Source organism: Streptopelia decaocto, assembly GCF_964273445.1.
Source record: "Streptopelia decaocto genome assembly, chromosome: 5".
In the NCBI taxonomy this organism is placed as follows: Eukaryota; Metazoa; Chordata; class Aves; order Columbiformes; family Columbidae; genus Streptopelia; species Streptopelia decaocto.
The window spans coordinates 67707292-67726786 of record NC_138659.1 but is presented as its reverse complement, the minus strand read 5'-3'; the positions used below and the strand labels follow the sequence as shown (position 1 = coordinate 67726786).

At 40.2% G+C, this 19495-nt stretch overlaps 1 protein-coding gene across 27 annotated transcripts in view; it reads right to left on the bottom strand.

The window, feature by feature from the left end:
* The window catches only part of TACC2 (transforming acidic coiled-coil containing protein 2), a 144037-nt gene that overhangs the window by 36199 nt on the left and 88343 nt on the right, over positions 1 to 19495 (bottom strand). For all 27 annotated transcript variants that reach the window (XR_014184176.1, XM_082053889.1, XM_082053910.1 and 24 more), the window contains 2 exons: positions 9540 to 9694; positions 1301 to 2621 (listed from right to left, as the gene is read on the bottom strand). Coding sequence is in view for 26 of the 27 variants with exons in the window: in XM_082053889.1 (XP_081910015.1) it covers positions 1301 to 2621; positions 9540 to 9694 (1476 nt within the window). In the remaining variant the exon portion in view is untranslated. The remainder of the gene's footprint in view (positions 1 to 1300; positions 2622 to 9539; positions 9695 to 19495) is intronic.

The following is a 19495-nucleotide window of genomic DNA, read 5'->3' as shown; positions in this document are numbered from 1 at the left end:
CAAGGACGGCTGTGGTTTAGCGAACTCTTTGTAAACTCCTGTCACCCCTAAATTAACGACTTTGGAATTGATTCTAATATTCACAGCAGGTGGGTGGACCCAAGAGGTTTATCCTGGAGGTCTGTCAACTCCACCGCAGCTGCTGGAAGACACTGGGAGACTCTGGCTGGCTGCAAGTGTCAGACTTAGGAATCTGAGGATATTGAAATTCCCTTCTCTCCCTCTGCACTTCCCCAGCAACAATCAAATTGTTCCTCTCTTGCAGTCAGATTTTCAAGCCTTCTTGGTTTGGACAAAACCAGTTCCGACTGTAGGCTTGGAAAATCTGTCACCTTAGCGTACATCTTAACTCCCACCTTAATTTCCCCAAAACCTCAGGCATAACTCAAAAAGAAGCAACATCAGAACAACTCAAACTCAACTATAATTTTCATAAACCAGAAATGCCCATAAAAAAAAAAAACGGCACAAGCTTCCTCAAATCTGACAAAGGAAGTGAATGAGAGGTCTAGAGGTCAGTAGGTTGCTCAGAAAAAACTGAGCATTTTCCATCTCGCTCCATAAAGGAGGCAATTTTTTGTATTGCTTTACGTTAACCTTATTATCTTCAAATTGTCAGGCTTTTGTAATTTTAAGTCACATTTTTGTTAGTTAGCTGAAACATTTAAATCAAAAAGGGACATGCAGAGAGACATTTTCTTATAGATACACATAGGATACCAATTTCAGATAAATGGGATATAAACTTAATTATTACCAGCTCAAAATAACCATGTCTGAAGGGGTAAGATAATGTGCACAGCAGCAAGTTCGCCATGGAATCAAAACAACTAGCCACTGAAATAATCAACCAAATATCCAATACAACAAGTTAGAGTATCCTGCAATTTGACAACTGTGCCTAAAAGCTGGATATTTCCCCAAAATGTAGCAGTCTAGGAGACTTTAACCCTTCCACAGAGCTGTAAGCTCTTTCACAGAAAGGAAATTTTTCACATTTTTTAGTCCTGTATTTAAAAATATATACTTCAATACTGCACTCTTCTGTTTCTGGTTATTTCCTTTTAAATACTGTAAGTGCCTGGATAAAACCATCTTCCTGCTGCGTGCAATAGGAGATTTATCACTGCCTTGCTATTTCATGTCCCACTCCCAAAACTGATGCTTCACAAAATAGTCTTTACTGGTGTGAATTCAACATACTTTTCCTTCACTATTCAAATATAAATGGGGTGTAACTGTGCTAAGGGGTAGGAATGTGCTGCTTCTAATCTAGAAACATCTGTGCCCTTTAACTTACGTCTTTAGTGGCGTCTTCTTCTTTTTTGCAGGTTTATTCAAGTTGTCTCCTTCCGTTCCATTTGTTTCATTGGCACTGGCTGGTATCTCAAAGGAAGCTGGAGATTTAGAGGGTGAGCTGGCTATCTTAGAAGAAGACTTGAAAGGGTCAATAGAGTCCTCACACATGTCTGGCTCAAAACTGTATGTTTGTTGAGGCAGTTTGGGCGATTCCTGCATTTTTGTACTAGATGAAAAGGGGTTAAAATTGGGATCATCCCACTTATCAATATCAAAAGTATAAGAACCTTTCGTAATCGGGATTTCATTTGGATCAGCAGGTGACTTGGTCGGTGTGGTTGGAGCATTGTCAAGCTTCTCCACTGACTTTTTAGTCTTTGGCCTCCGTAGCGGCATTTTAGCACCAGGCTTTTTACCTGCTTTTTTGGGAGGAGGAGTACTCTCCTGCTGGTCTTCACTCACCCCTTTTTCTTCAGAATAATCAAACTCCAGCCTCACGGCAACGCCTTTGACCGGAGGGTCTTCTTGTCCTCCGGTGTCGGGTGGCGTCACCTCCACAGCCTCTGGTGCCGTTGTCAGAGGTAGCGTTTTCTTGTTGGCAGGAGGAGAATTTTGTACTTTGCTGCCTCCAGTGCTAAAAGCACTAATCCCTTCACAACTGTCTGGATCCAAAGGGTAGGATCCTTCAGGCACGGGCAGGGCCTCCTGTTTCTCAGCAGAGATTTTAGAAGGTTCAGTACATTCAGACTTTTCTGAGTCAGCCTTACCTTCAGGTGCTGTTTTATCCTCACCTGGGGCACAAGCTGCTTGGCCAAGGTCAGGTGGTTCTTGAGGTGTTTCCTTCACCGGTGGAGCATCCAGAGATTTTTTTGCTGTTTGCTTCTTTTTTAAGGAAGCCGGTCTGGATTTCTTTGTTCTCTTAAGGGTACTAGAAGCACTACTTGAGCCAGTACCGTACGCATCTGCTGCCGGTGCTAATGTCTCGCTGTTGCCGAGATAAGATGCCCCATCAAAATCACTAGCTTGCAAGCTAAGAGATCGAGACAGGGTAGATTTGGAAACTGGGAGTGAATCGGTAGATTTTCTTCGAACATTCGCTTTGGGGTCACGATTCTTCGATTCTGGAGTGCTCGGTCCTAAGGCATGGAGAGAATCAACCAACTCAATGTTATCAAAGTCCAAGTTGTAAGTTCCACTGCTGGCTATTGGCTTGTCCTCATCGAAGACGGTGGAAAAAGAATGAGAAGGGGGGCGGAAAGGGCTTTCTTCAACTGATTCACTATGTGACACATCAGTTACAGGTACAGTTTCTGAACATAATCCTGTGGGAAGAAACAGAAAACTCAGTGAATTTTAAACACATTTTTAAAACTGGAGCTTAATAAATTTTAGTATAATCTAATATTATACAAGTGAAAAAGAAATAAAGGATTAAAATCATACCAATAGACTACGCAATGATTGAAGCACATACAAACCAAAGTGACTTTTCCAACATAGGAACTAGATTAGGGGAAAAAATAGTTCTGTTCTCCCCAGAAGAAGATTCAAGGCAAGTTTCATGAAAGCATAAAATATGTGTTTGAAATAGCCTCTAGAGCATCTCTTCTAAACTAATTATCCCTTGGTTAAAGAGATGGATATTACTATAACATGCAAAATACACCAAATACGAGAAAATCTGAACATTGAGCACTTAATTACTCACATTTTCTACTGTTATAAAATGAGTTCACAGAATTGTGTCAGAGCTCTTATGCAGTAAATTCCCTGTAAATTGACTGGTCCTTCAGCAATTACATGCTGATATTAAGTTTTGTTTCCCATGTGCTATTTTTACCAATTTCCCAGAGGAATGTGGCTTCCTCTCCACAACCCATCGATGCTGCTCCTCTCTCTGCCCCAAACACTCAATATGCTCCACTTTGACCTCATAATTCCAAGTTTATAATGAGACGTGAATCACTGCAAATTTCATATGAAATAAATTATGGTAAAGGTAAGAAAATTAGTCAGTTAGAGAACTGTGCAAATATTTGCAGTTGAAAATCTTCCTTGAAAAAGACCACTAGAAGCTCCTTACAAATTACTTAAAACAGAGATCTCAAAGTGCCTTTCTAACTCATAGATGAAAATTTTATAGAGAGAATTATTTGCTAAAATGGTTAAACCCAACAGCTTTTCATTGCAATTAAAGATTTGTTTATTGAATGGAATCCTAAAATGATTTCTAGAAGTCTCTTGACTTGGGAGATAACAACTATATTGGATGAAGTAGAAAAATACACAGTGCATATTGAAAAGAGAGGACATACGTAGGTAGGAAAGGATTAAGGTGATGGTCCTTTTTGCCTTCCAGCTCATGAAAGTTCATTACTAAAATGTTTTACAAAAATATGTTTTTGTTCCTGCTGTTGTTGTACTGCTCCCTATCTGAATGTGACACAGTCACATCTGCCTCTGTGTTAGAGATTACAATAATTATTATTTATGGATGCAGAGGACAGAAAAGATTTAAGGAAATCGGACATATTCCTAAAGCAGTACCTCAGAGTGGCACCGCGTATTTCCAGAGGTTGTCAAAGGAATGACAGCTACACAGTTTCTCTGTGGAAGCTTACTAAGTTACATCAATTAAAACAATATTTTAACGTGGCTTTTTTTCTAAATTAATGCCAGTAACATGGCAAACTTCAGGACGGTTTATTTTTCTCCTTAATCTCCACTGGGTGGGCTTGGTTTCAGCCTGGCTGAGAGGTCATTAATCACGCTTCATTTGCCAACTGAGCGAATATTTGGTTTTGCTCCCTTTACACACCCTTTACACATCACTTTCTGACACTGACGTGACGTCTGTTAAAGGGACTCCAGCATTAGCTTGATGTCTGCATTTTATACTGGAACAGGAGTGGAAGACACCAGGAATATATTACAATAAACACTGGTGTAGCTCTAATATATCAGCAGAGTACAAATGTAGGTCAGCATGAAATAAAAGGGGTTTCTGAACAAGAAGTCATCTGCAATTACGCATTGTTTTCATTCCAGTGTCTACCAAAGGCCTCAAAAGGATTGAGGCCCCTTGTTCAAAGTCAGTAAAAACATGCTTCTAAACAAAATAAAGTAAAATACACCAGTGCCCTGCAGGATTTGGGCTGTGAATAGCAGGCGTGGTAGAGCTGAGGTTAGGGATGCATCGCAGCAGTAAAGAAGCGAACAAGGATTTCCAGCTACTCAAAGCAGAACAACATTCAAATTCGGTGTGTTCCACATAGTGCGGAGCTTTAATCTTCTTTAATTGCTTATTTCACAACTTCCTCCCAGTCAAATCCTCAACATAGAGTATGGATTTCTGCAGAGTGTTGCTTGACTTACTACTGTGGTATTTTTATTGCTTCTTTACAGAACAATATGTGAAACTGCCTGCAAAAACATGGCTTTTGGTAGAAATGAAATGCTGTTGTGTTTGACTCTTCTGGCATTAGAGCAGAATTGGCTCAGTATGAGTAACTGCAGAGATGCCAGAGGAGAAGATATGAACAGTACACACTATCACAAAACAACGCGGCTTTATTGCTACGAAGCCATATGAAGACAATTCTTTCCTGACATTAACAGCCTGTCCTGAGAGCAGTGCCATTTATCCTCTCACATCACAGAATTAAGCAAATCTTTATTATCAATTAATTAAAATGCAATTTGATCACAAAGGAACACATTCCAATGCAAGCTATGAAAATTGAGGCAGGACTTGCCCTAGACAGAGGCCAGCACAAAGTTTTAAATAAGGTTTATGACCTTTATTGGTGCTGAGAGTCACCCCAGTTCATACCGGTCAGAGCTGCCCACAGGTAGATATTAAGTTTTATAAAGCATTCCAAGAACATGAGTGATAGCAGGGAAACTTATGTTGCCATAAAAAATGGGCAATGCCCAAAGAAAAACTCCCATTTCATTCATTAAAAAAGAAGGTCCAAGTTCTGCTCCTTCCACAAGGAAACTTCTCTGATTTCAGCAAAATTTTGCCTGGATCAAGTCTGAAAAACAACAACAATCCCAAACCCAAAAACAACAACAAAAAACCCCCAGACTTCTTGTATTGAGGTGATGAGGCCTCTAATGAGAGCTCCAGGAGACCTTTAGTACTTCGCATTTTCACCTGTCACCCATTGCAGCAAAAGCAAAAGTTGTTAGAAATATGCTATAAGAGCGTTTGCATTGATAAACAAAACCAATTTCTGTTGTTCGTATCAACAAAAAGGAATAAAAAATGCTTCTATTCAACTACAGAAATATTTTTGGTACACTACAAAATACCAAGATGCCAGTAAAGCTTCATTGTCCCTCAAGAAGAACGAGGAAGACGCAAGCCTCACTTAGCTCAGCCTTCTTTAAATAAAGATCCATAAATGGTCTGAGCAGTAACAAATCCCACACATTGTCCTAACTGTCCACTAATGAGCATATACAATTTGAATTAAATCGCTACTACTGCTTTATGTTGAATATCAAAGGATAGGAGGCATTTGTAGGTTTAGATGAGGATGGGTATTGGGATTTATATCTTTTTACAGTCTTAGGAAGGACATCTGGCACAGCACAGGTTGGGTGCTCTCCTGTGACATGGTCACAGAAAGACACATTTCCAGAAACTTTGGAGGCAACTTCAAGTTTGTTGTAAAGACATTTTAAAGAAAATGACATACCTGCACCCGCTATGAGTTTATTGACTCACAAGCTGAATTATTCTTGTATGAAGAATGAAAATACGTTAAGAGGTTAGAATATATGAAGTATTTCCAGCTATTTTCAAATATTTTCCCTTTAAATGACAATAAATTATTCTAGAGGTGGAGCTGTGTTGTGCAACAGGACAGTTGAACATTTTGTTCCTGGTCAAAGTATCTCTAAAATAGTGGGAAACCCAAAAGGCTGAAAAGAGGAGGCATTAGCATTGCTGAGATGGAAACAAAATGAAACACTATTCGGAAAGGCTTAAAACCACAATATAAACAGATCTAATAAAGCAAATACAGAAGAAATTAAATTCATTTCTAGAAAAAATCAAACAAAGAGGAACCCTCGGAAAATGCACAAAGCTGCACACACATACTGCATTATAATGAAATAACTCAGTATACAGGTACACTTCACCTATAGCATATGGGAATTGGAATTACCTGATATTAGAAATTTTGAAACACAGTTTATTTGAAGTTCCTGCTTGTTATGAGATGCCTTTGAAGTTATGAAATCAATTAGTAATATTAAAAAAAAAACACCAACTGCTATAATACTTTTGCCATTTATTCTGAGATAAAACTTCGGTTAAAAACTTTATTTTCAATTTTTCTATGTCAGGTTTCAAGAGGAAAAACATGGAAGAAGAACGTTTTCCTACTGAAAAACTGGGTTGTTTTTGTCTGGGTCACCATCTCTCTACTGGAAAGCTTGACCTCAATTTCCCTGGCACAAGTAGGACCTGATCCATGGCTATAATGCACAGAGGGGACTCTCACGTCTCCCCTGTGTATATAATCAGAATTTATTCATTAAGTGGGGAAAGTGGTGAGAAGTGGAAGAAATACCCCTGGCCAGGCAGGAATTTCCAGCCCGAAATACGGGGTATTTGCGAGAAAGATCTTGAGACACTTTCTGGTGCTCAGATGGCTGGGACAAGAAGACACTGCTATGAGATGTTGATGAGACAGGCAACAACAATTTAAAATACTAGCAAAATAATAATAAAATTCAAAGAAAAGCACTCTCAAAGTCGTTTGCCTTGAGCAAATGATACAACCCACGTTCCCCACAACCAGAAGCATTTACAGAGGAATGAAGGGGTCACTAGTGGCACTTTCTGGGGTTCAGAAGTGTTATAGTTTCCATACATGCTCTGTTACTCCTCTTTCACTCCATTCTCCCCCGCAGATTGTTCTGCTTGGCTGCTGATGGACCGGAGCCATGCAGCAGGTTTTACCCCACCAGGACCTGGCACAAACCCAGGCTGAGCCTGCCTATATTTCACTTTCATCACATTTATTAAGCTAGCGTTGAAGTCAACCTAATTAAAAACTCTCCTCTTGCCTTTCCAGCAGTGGAGTCCAGCTGTTGCGCTAATGATAATCATGCAACATAACTGCAACCGTCTGCATAAGTAATTATTATCAGATAGAGATGAAATAATCCTTAAAAAAAACTTACAATGCTTCCTCCTTCCACCCAACCTCACGGAGAAGACAAAGCCTCACAGGTGGTGAACCAGAAGCCCAGCTGGACGTTGCTGCCTCTCCCTGCGTGTGTGCCGGGCTCACTGCCCCAATCCCTCACTCCTTTTTTTTATGGAAAACTACTTATTTAGCTGTATGGTAGCAATGAGGAACTCTGCTTCAACTGCCCATAACCCGTGAGGAAGGGACTCATTCTTTGTGTGCAGCCACAGGAGGCAAGTAAACTAGAAGACAACTGTAACTCATGTGGTTTATAAAATACAAAAAGCTGAACTGTCCACATTTCTGAAGAAGGACACAAACACCTAAGCTATAGGCTTAGTATTACTAATTTCTTCTAAAGATTTCCAAAACAAATGAATGCTTTGTGTTGCCCTCCTACATTTGAATTTTTTCTGCATTACGCATCTTCCTTCCCTCACATAAATTACCCTGTTGTATAACTGCATTTTGCATAATTTTGGAGAGCTGGACATAGCTCTGTTACTTTGTGGTAACTTGCCTCTCATGGACAAATCTTATTTGCAAATGAAATGTTTTCATCTCTGCCATCCAATGGCCTTCAATAGAGTTCACACAGGCTATGTAGATACATTCAGTTTCCTACCTTTATTCAGAAATATCTGAAAGAAAGGAAGGGGAGATTGGGGGTGTAGGGAGAAAAGAATCTCATGTGCCAGGGAAGCACATGTGTAATCAAGGGTTTGAAGATAATCTACTGCAGTAATTAAAAACACACTCCAATCCTGTTGAGCATATGCGTTCTTTTGTTCTCTCAGCATTTATTTTGCAATCGCTAGATTGCAAAAGATTAGAGAAAGGAAAGAAGATGGAGAATGAGCAATGCTTGCTACAACAAAGAGGGAACTGTAACAGCAGAAAGGAAAGCATCACGACATCTCAGTATTTCATTTTTATTTTCTGGAATCAGTTTGTTGAACATCTTTCTAGCTTCTTCTAAACTCGTATCATAAATCATGATCTTAAAGAGCATTCCTTAATGCATAAGTCCCAGAAACGCATTAGGTGGCTTGAGACATTTGCAAGACTTATTTGTCACAAGGATTAAATCAAAGCTTGACAGCCTTTATAATACACGCACCAGCCACATTGTCCCCTGCTAAACACATCCACTTCTACCGTGGAACAGGAGCTTTTAAGCACTGCCTGGCAATGCCACACATCTTTCCAAATGAAATGCCAGTGAACTTTTGTCTGCTTAAAGTAGATTTACCTCTACATAACCTAGCCAGGTGATCAAGATGACTAGACTTTCAGATGGAAAACAGACAGCATAATGGGGAATTCAATATTAAACTGTTGAGCTGTCATCTGACAGCCCAAACAAGCTATTTTGGGCTAATGGAGTGCTGTCAACTCCCTCATACTCCATTACTCAGTTTGGAGAATAAAGAACTTTTTTTTAATGGAAAGGATTTTTTTTTAAACACGATATTCCCTTTTTAAAGGTTGTTTTCCCAGTATGTAACCATTTTTATGTATGTATACTATACATGCATTCACACATTCCCCCATGTTATTTCTATAAAGGTAATATAAGTATTTCTACTGTTCTAATGGGTCTTCCGTTCACCTTCTGTTTCAGGTGACCATATATTTGAAACAAAGATTCTGTTAATTGTCACTGCTAATGGTGCTCACCCAGCTAACTGAATCTGTATCTCACACCTTTTTTCTATTCATCAGCCTCTGTAAAGATCCTGTATTTCTGAGAAGAGGGAATGAAGTTTGATTCAAAAGGAAGAAAGGTTTCTACAGAAAGCTCCTCTTTTCTTCATAATTTATCAAATTCTATGGTCACATTGTCCAATACTTTATTCCAGGAGGTGACAGGGCTTTTCCTCCCAGCATGGATAATGCCCAGCATACACTAACTAATCTTCCAGAAGACATTTTACCAGCATCAATTCCTTGCCTGTGCTCACACAAACACCTCCCTGCAGCTTCACCTTCCTCAATAACCTGTTCTACCCACCACACACTCATTACCTGTATCTTCCAAGGGCAGCTGGGGTTTTATTTCTTGTTCTGCTACGTCTGCTACAACTGCTGCCGCTTCGGGGGGTGGCTGTGGAGGTGAAGGTGGCGCCTTCACTGGTGTGGTGGACTCCGGAGTCTCAAACGCTTCTTCAGAGTCAGAGCTCCTGGGGAAAATCAAACGAGAGACTAGTGAGCAGAGTGAAGATTTACATTTGCAGGGCTACTTGGAAATGCAGGGCTTTCTGAGCTGATGGCATCGACCTCGGCTATCAGGCTACCTCTGCATTTCCCAAAGGAGATTTTACACTGCAGTCTGGTTTCCAGAGCAGAATAACATGGCTACAGTCTTCTCCGTATATAAGTCTTTCTGTCACTTAAGACTTCTTTGTGTTACAAAAGTAAAAACACGCTTGGAAATAAATCTGTCCTGCAGATCCTGCTTTCCAGTGTGAAGGAGGCTCAACCACACACACACCACTGACAGCCTCTAAAACTGTTCTTGGCAGAAGTGTACTTAAATCAACTAAAAAAATAGAAAAGATAATTTAATAGCTTTACAGAAAAACTTGTCTAAAATAGCATCATATTTCTGTGTGTGCTCCCACAGGTGAGAAAGCAGACACAGAGATACCTGAGGCGCAGAAAATCCTTGTGCATCCTGCTCCTATGGAAATATTGCATTCTACTTTTAGCAGAGTTTTACCATAGAATTTTACCCTTTGCAAACAGTAAGTGTGTTGCTTTGTTACACAAATTAAGACAATACGTAAAATGCACAGGGTCCTGGTATTATCAATAATCCTTTCCTAACACCATGTGCTCATACAGGCACAAAAACCCAGCAAGAAAACATCAGGACCAAAGTGGGGCCATTCAATGAAATTCAAGCTTGAAATGCAGCAACTGTACAAAATGATGGGTTACCTAAACATTAAGTGAAGATCTAAAGCACAAATGGATATGCAATTTGCTCTTACATGGCTACAGCCTTAGGAAATTGTCCTTCTAGATCTGAAAAGTATAAATCTTATTTGTTCTTAAACCAAACTGAGACCAAATTTTAATTTTTAAATGTTTCTTCTCTAAACATTTTTTTGGGAGCAAGGAATGCAGTAATCATGGTGTCACCTTCAATATGCACTGAACATATGTTCAATGTATGTTCAAGAAGCATTTCTGTTGGTCACATGCACATTTTTACTGCTGGTCTGTAATAAAGTTAATCAGATCTGACAGCTTCCTAATGGACAGGACTGATTTCCCTATCTCCAGTGGTTCTGTGCCCATACCCCCCACACCAGAGAAAAGGGGACAAAATTTGCCATGAAATTAAAAGCCATTTCATCCCCCGGAAGCACTCAACAAGCCACCCTGAATCAAAGACTCCTCTCATTTTGTTCAAGTTAAAAGATAACTCCAAGCTGCCAGATTCTGTTTGGGTTCTTGAAGCTCGTGATTAATGTAAGGAGCTCGATGTCAGCAGAAGTACAAGTAGAGGATTTGCATTCCATTACATTTGCCTAAATCTATTGCAGCATAAAGCCTTGGGCGAGCTGGGGAAGAAAAGACCCCGGTGTCACCCCGACAGTTTGAAAAGCACAGGGGACCCGAATCCCCCCAGCCACCTCCAAAGCCCCACTAGCTCTTTGCTTTGGATATTTGCCTTACTTGGGGATTTTTGGAGACTTTTTTTCTCCCCAAACTTATGTCACTGCCTGGGGAACTGCTCTAAAATAGCATGTCTGGCTTTTGATTATTGCTGCAGCTCCTCAAAATACCTTCTCGGTGCCATTGCTTAAACCATTCTCATTCATCAGGCCACAGAACAAACTGGAAGAGGTAGGCTGCAGCATTTTAAATTATATTCCTTCAAAGATGCACCGTGTCTTAAGTTCAAAATATTTTAAGTGTAAGAACAGCTTCAAACAAAGCGCTTTTGTAAATGAAGCTGCACAATAGGTATTTAACAAAATAACACTTTCTCTTCCTTCCATAGAGCTGGTTCGAGAAACTTTTAAGTTGAAGAATCAAAGAGAAACAGTTGTGTGATATTTTCCCAGTAGATCCATGTTTCTTGTGTCATAAAAATAAACCTAGGAAGTTATCATTCAAACCAACAAAATGAAAGGTAATTCATATCTCTTGGGCTTTCACATAATTCTATAATTGCACTGTACTTAATTAGTGTTTCACTTCATTTTGAACTCAAAGTGTTGCTCTGTAATACTGAAACAATAACAGTTACACACATTTAGATGCCTTTTTTTCCAAAGTATCTGTATAACACACGTAACATATGCAATAAATAGACATATATAACATAAAGGAAATGGTAAAAAAAATCTCTGTTTTCATGTCCTATGTACATTTGTAACTGCTTTGTAAAAACTGGCTTGATGGAGCAGTTGTGTGTCCTTTAAATGACGGAGAGACTCTGCATGTTTATCACCCCTTTAAAGGAGCTCCCTCTGTTTATTTGGTTTCTTCCCTGGATGAGGTGGGCGTAAGCATTTGAAGTAAAGAGAAATGTCTTATTTTTTCTTCACTGTATGAGCTTGTGGGCTGGAGAAGCTCTGGAGTCTGTGGACAGACAGATGTGGTGCCTGAGCTCCAGTGCATGGCTTTGTTTTGCTGATATTTCATAGAACCATAGAATCATTTTGGTTGGAAGAGACCCTCAAGATCATCGAGTCCAACCATACATTTTAATAAAATAATTAATAATATAAATTAAATAAAAACTAATTTAATAATATACATTTTAATAAATTTAATAGTCCACATGAGATTCTGATGCAATACTCCTCATTTTCAGCTGCACCCCCTACATAAGCAGCAGTAAGAACTATCTTAACCATAATCCAAATGCTGCTGAGTTTGTTATGAGAAGCAATCATGTCAGCAAAATACAGTATTTAACAAAGAAATATGAAGGGAAGCTGAATAGCAGAAAAACGTCCTTTGTCATAGCCTGGGATCTGGGAGAGAGCATAAAGCCTGGAAGCACACACCAGGACTACGTTCCAAGGTCTACATTACATATATCCTGGAAAAATGAGATCCTGTGTCAGTTTTCCTTAGTGAAAATATGGATGGTCTCTCTTGCATAGCATATTTTTAAGACCACAGTCCTACTTTCAAATGGTCAGTAAAGATTTTCCCAGAACAACAGGATTTCCTGTGAAAAGGAAATTACATATTTCAGCCAGTTCTATTCATAATGTCTTTTCTCTGAGAAAGACATGGAATACACAGAAAGAAAATAATGCTGCCGTGAAGTACACGGTGTAAAACAGATTGCCAAATTGTGATACGCCGTGAGAAACGGCACCAATTCAACTGCGCAAGGAGCAGCCGCCACAGATCCAGCTGTGGGCAGGTTCTCACGAAAGGAAAAGCCCTTCGAACCATAGTAACGTTTTGGCTGGAAGAGACCCTTAGGATCCTTGAGTTCAACCATAACCTAAACCCAGCACTAACCCATGTCCCTAAGAATCTCAACTACACATCTTTTAAACTCCTCCAGGGATGATGACTCCACCACTTCCCTGGGCAGCCTGTTCCAACGCTTTACAACCATTTCTGTGAAGAAATTTTTCCTAATATCAAATCTGAACCTTCCCTGGTGCAACTCGAGGCCATTTCCTCTTGTCCTTTGATCATCTAGAATGTTATTCTGAAGATCCAGCCAAGGATGAAGCAGGGTGAGATAGGACACTTGGGTTTTAGAGATGGAGAACTCATTTGCTGGCCCCAGCTCATCACATTGTGAAGAAGGAGGAGTGTGCAAGTGCAGAGTCCAAGTCTGCAGGACTAGTTTGTGGGGTTGCAAGGATGTAAAGGCTATAGGAAGGAATATACATTCATACATCCTTCTAGCCAGCTTGGGAAACTAGTGGGAGCTTGTCATGATAGCATACTTCACATCTTTCCATCTGTATACTTTGCTTACATTACATAAAAAGATTGTAGAAGCTATAGAATGATGATAGTAACTGAGTACAAAGTGACTAGAAATATTCTTCTAGTCCATCTCTTTAACCTTGAAAGATGCCAGTAAACAGTAAATGAAACACATAGAGATGGTGGAAAGAAGTGGGGGAGAACGGAGAAACGCAAGAATGATCCCAGCCCTATCCATCCAGCCAGGCAACACAGCATCAGCCGCGGAGCAGGAACACTCCCGCTCTCGTCTGAGACCTCAGAGCCTTACCCAGCCTGGTAAATAAATCTCCGGAGGAAATACTGCAGGGAATCACTAGGGTCGACTTCTCTTCCTCGCCTTTGGCCTCGAGGAAATCCAGCCTCATAAGTTACATTACTTTCTTTTGTAAACCACAGATGTTTATAATTTTAAATCTTCCCCGATTTCAGAATGAAAAATTGCCTTTTGGTAACCGTAGCTGGAAAGCACTCAGTAAGCGAGAATGAGATTTCTTCATTCCCCTGCCTCTCCTCCCTGTTTGCCCTCTTCAGGCACCACAGCCATCGAAGTGAGGTCACCCCAGCTGTCACCTGGAAACTCGGTTCATTAAAAAGTAGTTTGTGGCCTTCAGCTGTGTTGGGAGCCCTGCCATCTGTCTCGGGTTCTTCCAATATTTACACTACAGCAGTATAACCAGAGCGAGTGTGCACTCTGGATTTATTCCGCGGGAATGAAAGGGATATCTGATATATAAAATAAGCTAAAAAGCAGGGCTTTGACACAAAGAACGAGGTCAGCAGCATCCCTTCCTATGGAGGGGTATAAGGGAGCAAATCTGGAACTGGTATGTGCTAATGCACAGATTCCATCAGACCTGGCCCTCCAAAGCATCTGTATCTATCAAAATGTTAAGGTACAAATTTCACATTGGTATTTACTGAACAATTTATCATAGACCACAAGAGGAATCTAAATCAGAAAAAAAAACAAACAAAAAACAAAAAACAACAAAATAAAAAAAGCGCAACTTCTTACAATGTTCAATTTAGTACTGAAGATGAATTTTGGTTTTCATTCTTGTAAATCCCACTGGGGGATGAGCTGGAAATAGAAAGGAGGATTGAGTTCTGTATTGTCCCCTCCATCGATTTTCAGAGAAGATCCTCATAAAACGTGCATGAATAATTCAGGGCTGGTTTACCGATGAGATCAGAACCAGGGAGGCAGGTCTGGCGCTGTACTTCTGAGGCTGATCTGGTTTGCACGTTCCTTAAACAGGAACACAGACTAACTGGCAAAAGCCACACAGGCTCACACAGCTGAGAAGACTCTCAGTAACTTTAAGCTTCAGAGTTTCTAAAGCCAGAGAGGAAAAGCACTCAGAGACGTGCACTAATTTCAGTCAAAGCTGTAAACAGTCTGATAAAATCTTTTCAGATTTCCTGGTGTCATTTTCGATGGTTAAACTGATTTTTCCACGTGATTTTTATTAATAAATAAACAAAAAAAGAAGCCTGAGGCAGGATGTTTGAGCAATACATCTCTCCAGACAGAAGATCAATTCTACTCAACTCTGCCACTGATCTGCTGCACGTACATGGACCTGGTCAGCTCAGTTCTGCATCCACCTGAATTCTGCCTTATCTGCCTTATTCTGGGCTGGGATTTCCTAACGACACAAACAGCTTCTTGCTGTGGACATGTCCATAGAGAAAAAAATGATTGTTGTACTGGTATGCATTATATTTGAGGGTTTTTTCTTTGGTTAATACAGAATTCAGCAACAATATCTTATAGTCTGTCTTGCGGTATCACACATATCGCAGTCACACAACTCTTTAATATGGAGAAACAGATTGCAAGTACAGCTCTGGATCATAATTCAAACCCACCAAGAGAGGCCAAATAGTAATTCCTTTCCTGGGGATCAATTTCCCAATTTAGGCCAGCAGCCATTAGCTGACCCAAGGGCCTGCTCACAAGGACCAAGACTACCCTACAGCTATAGCAAAAGGTCATTTTTTTCATCCCAGCACCAGGTTAGGATAATAGCAAAGATGGGTCAACTTTGTATGCTATCATTTTTTGTACAGTATTTGCTTACTTAGTGGCTTCCAGCTAATGTGACATTCTGCAATTATTAGCTTCTTGCAATATGATGATTTTTAACTGTCATTGTTCACCTACATCTTTTGAATATGAAACATCCGTACAGATTTAAAATTTTAATATTAAATTCGTACAGCAATGTACAGAAAACATGGATATCATGGTAGATTTATCTGGTTATTGTAGGTATTCAATATGTAGTGTCTGAATTAGTCTAACTTTGAAACCTAGCATCCAAGGATCTCCCAAATACATGGTATTAAAAACCACCACAAATGGTCATTGGCATTAACCTCACAAATAATATTTCCCTCCTCTCTAATAAAATACACCATTGAAATGATAGAACTCCTCAAAAGAATTCAACAGCACAGACACCTCTGAAAATGGTTTGCCCAGAGAAGAGTGGGTGACTTTTTGGGGACCCCTGAGAGCCATCTGCTGCCTCTGTCCCATGGGGAATGTTCTCAGAGCTGGATATGACCCTCGCATTGAGTCAGGAGCCAGGGGAGGTACAAACATGTCACTTCCGTGTCACCGGGCTCCATTTACAAGACAGTTCCTTTAGGGACACATTTCTGACCATTAACTATTAATGGACTTCCCTCACACTGTTGTAAGGGTATTCGGTGACAAGATCATCTATCCTATGATTAAATACATTCACAACAAACCTATTCTGTGAGGAGACAAACCACAAAAGGGGTCACAAGAAGAGGATGCTGAGGTGGAACCACTCAGATCACCAACCATGTCTTCAGCTCACATCCAGCTCCTGCTGGCACCACCGTAATATTACTACTGATTTGTACACACAAGGTGAGAACCAAGCCTTGCAAAGAAAATAAAATAATATTCGGTAGCCCTAAGGTAGCCACAGGAAAACCAGAATGTGTTGGTCTCTGAGGGTCTGCTCCATATGCACGGAATATGCATACCAGAAAAGTCAATTACACCTTGTGCTACTCACCTGAATTGCAACACTGGTGCCATATTTTATAGATTTCTGACTTGCAAAGCCTGATCATCAAAACGAAACCATAATTTCATCACAGGATTGTTTCATCTTGAACAATAATGCTGGAGAATAATTGTAGTCTTACTTTATAACGCTCATCATTGCTGGCCTATATATTGTCTTTATTTTTACTTTAAAACTGGATATGGGTCAACGAAAACTAGGGACAACTCCAGCTTCTTTAATCACAGCAATTTAACATAATTTTATAGAAGAAATCCCTGAACTGGGCTGAAGTCAATTTTTTAGGTATCTTCATTCTTTATCCTGCTGTCTTCTGATGCATTAAAACCCTAATAAAAACAATATTGTAGGACAGAAAAGCAGATAGCAATTTTTTAAATCAGGCTTTTTTTGTGAAAGAACATATCCAATCATAGTGGGACGGTTTAAATAGGAATTATATCTTGCATTCATGGGTCTCTGCAGCAAAAAGTAATATTTCACAAAGCCATCCGCAGTTCCTTGCTCAGCAAAGGTATTCTGCCCAAAATAAGAGCAGGATAAATGTCACGTGTTCATTTTATGGCCTGAGCTTCAACACTGCGGAGAAGCATCCTTTGCAGTTCTCACTTAAGAATAAAGCTTTTATCAAATAAATCCCATTCCACCAAAACGACAAAGACCTACTTTAGTGCAACGCAATTACACAAGAACCCATAATGACACTGACGTGTGCAGAAAGCAGGGCAGGCACATCAAAGGTGATATTTCCTGGCCCACAAGGGATGTGTCATGACAGGCACGAGGTTTAATTTAGGGACAAAAGGGAGGAAGATCATTCTGCACCATGCGTGTTTGTGCAGACTTCTGCTTCCCTTCCACGCCATGAGCCCAAGGGGGTAACATCCTCCACTGCCCGGCACATCTCAGACAATTCAGCTGGAGTGTTAATGATTTACACCAGCGTAAATTTGGTGTGAATGGGTAAATAAGGCTCAGTTACACACGCTGCAGATGTAACTCAACCGAGCAACTCCACTGCCCTTCCGATAATATCCGACCTCCAACGCCAAGTCCTTGGGCAACACAGTGTCTGAGCTGAGATAGAAGAACCTGATTTAAAATATTGAAAATAAAATGCGTCCAGGTTCAAATCATCGTGTGGGGCTTTAGCAACGGAAAATAATACATTGCATGTCATCCAAACCACACAGATCAGCTTGGAAACGTGTCTTCTAGTATGGATTGCAAAGAGAAACGTAAGGTTCCCTTAAACATTAATCACTTGCTATAAAAAGGCCAATTTTTCCTCATGGGATGATTACATTTGGAGAACAGGATTAGAACAGCAGTGGAGGAGAATTAAAAGACCGTAATCACCTTAAAAATAATGTTGATTTTTGTTTTTTTTTACCTCTTGCACTATAAGTAATCTTCCTACCTACCATAACTTATATGGCCAGAATGAATTACTTTTTCCTGCTTTTCCTCCTTGTATAATTGGTGATTTCGAGAGCACTTTGTGCAGAAGCCAAATTCACACTCCCCCAACAAAAGCTATTTCCTGCTTTCACAAACGTCTCAAGCTGTGGGAAGCCACATCTGAAGGAAAAAAGACTGAGGGTTATAACATGACATACTTAGAGCAGCACCTCAGACTACTTAAATCATTTTTCTAACCGATTAACAAGAAGTTCCCCATACTGCTTTCAATCATGTTAATTTTTTCCTTTTTATTGCTTTTCCTGAGATGTAGCAGGGTATGTTTTTCTAACACTGCTGATACAAATGAATAGTGAAATGAACCCCATCCCTTCTGGCCAGCCTGATTTCCCTTTTACTGGCTTTAGTCTGAATAGTGAAAATGTCTACGTAACAGAAACAGGACCCAGAACTGAAGATCTTTTTAATCCATATGCTCATTCCAGGCAGATGCTTCTTTCTTGGAGGAACAACAGGAAAATACCATTTAATTAAAAGCACTCGTCTTCAGGCATCACAACAGCAAAAATACTCATGTGTCCCTAAATCACCAGAGACTGCTAAACATTCAAACACATAAATCTCTTAAGAGATAAGAAGAAACAGTAAAGATGCAGGATACCTCAATACCCAAGGTACAAAATTCTTACCACGAATACAGTTATAATCGGTCAATACATAATAATCCCAATCAGTGCTGCAGTTATTCACCCTACCAGGTTAGGGATTGGTATTTGAATCAGGAGGTGATGTTTAAGTATTTAATACCTTTCCTTCACCTTTGGTAACAAGCTCTAAAGTTTTAATCCAGGAAAACAACCTCCTGTTAACTGCCTGCTTGGAAAGCATCCATGTGTCTGTGCTCACTGCTACACAGCCTCATGCCACGGCTTCAAGGGAAAACAATCAATAATTCATCAGAGCCATAGGTTCAAAATGGCTTTTGTTTATTGGAACTACCTTTAAAACGCAACAAGGCTTGCTGGAGCTACAGCTTTGCGCAGCCACACTGCTCAAATGCAGGAGCTGGGGACGAAACAGCAACTGTGAGCTGCAAAAATGAATATACGACACCCGTAATCCCTGGGGAACCAGCTTATCTGGAGAGGCACGTGGAAAGACTGTGTTCTTGCAATGCTTATGGCCCTTCACTATGGAAAGGAGATAAGGACTACACGGAGGGTGGAGAAGAAGGGAGGCAGGGAGTCCCTTTGCTAAAAAAGGAAAGAGGAAAAAAAAAAAAGAGTCCTTCTGCACCAAACCTGCTCCGTATGCTGCCTGTTTTACCCCTGCAAACCTCCATAAAGCCGCGCGGAGCTTCACACAGATCCTTACTAATCCTTATTCTTCTACCTCAACATGTGAAGCGGCTGCATAGACAGATACAGGGCCAGGAAGCTATAGGAGCAAAGGACAGAAAAAAAAGTCCCAACCTCTTCATGACCAAAAAAAAATCTCAGCCTCTTAATAACAACATCTCCTCTCATG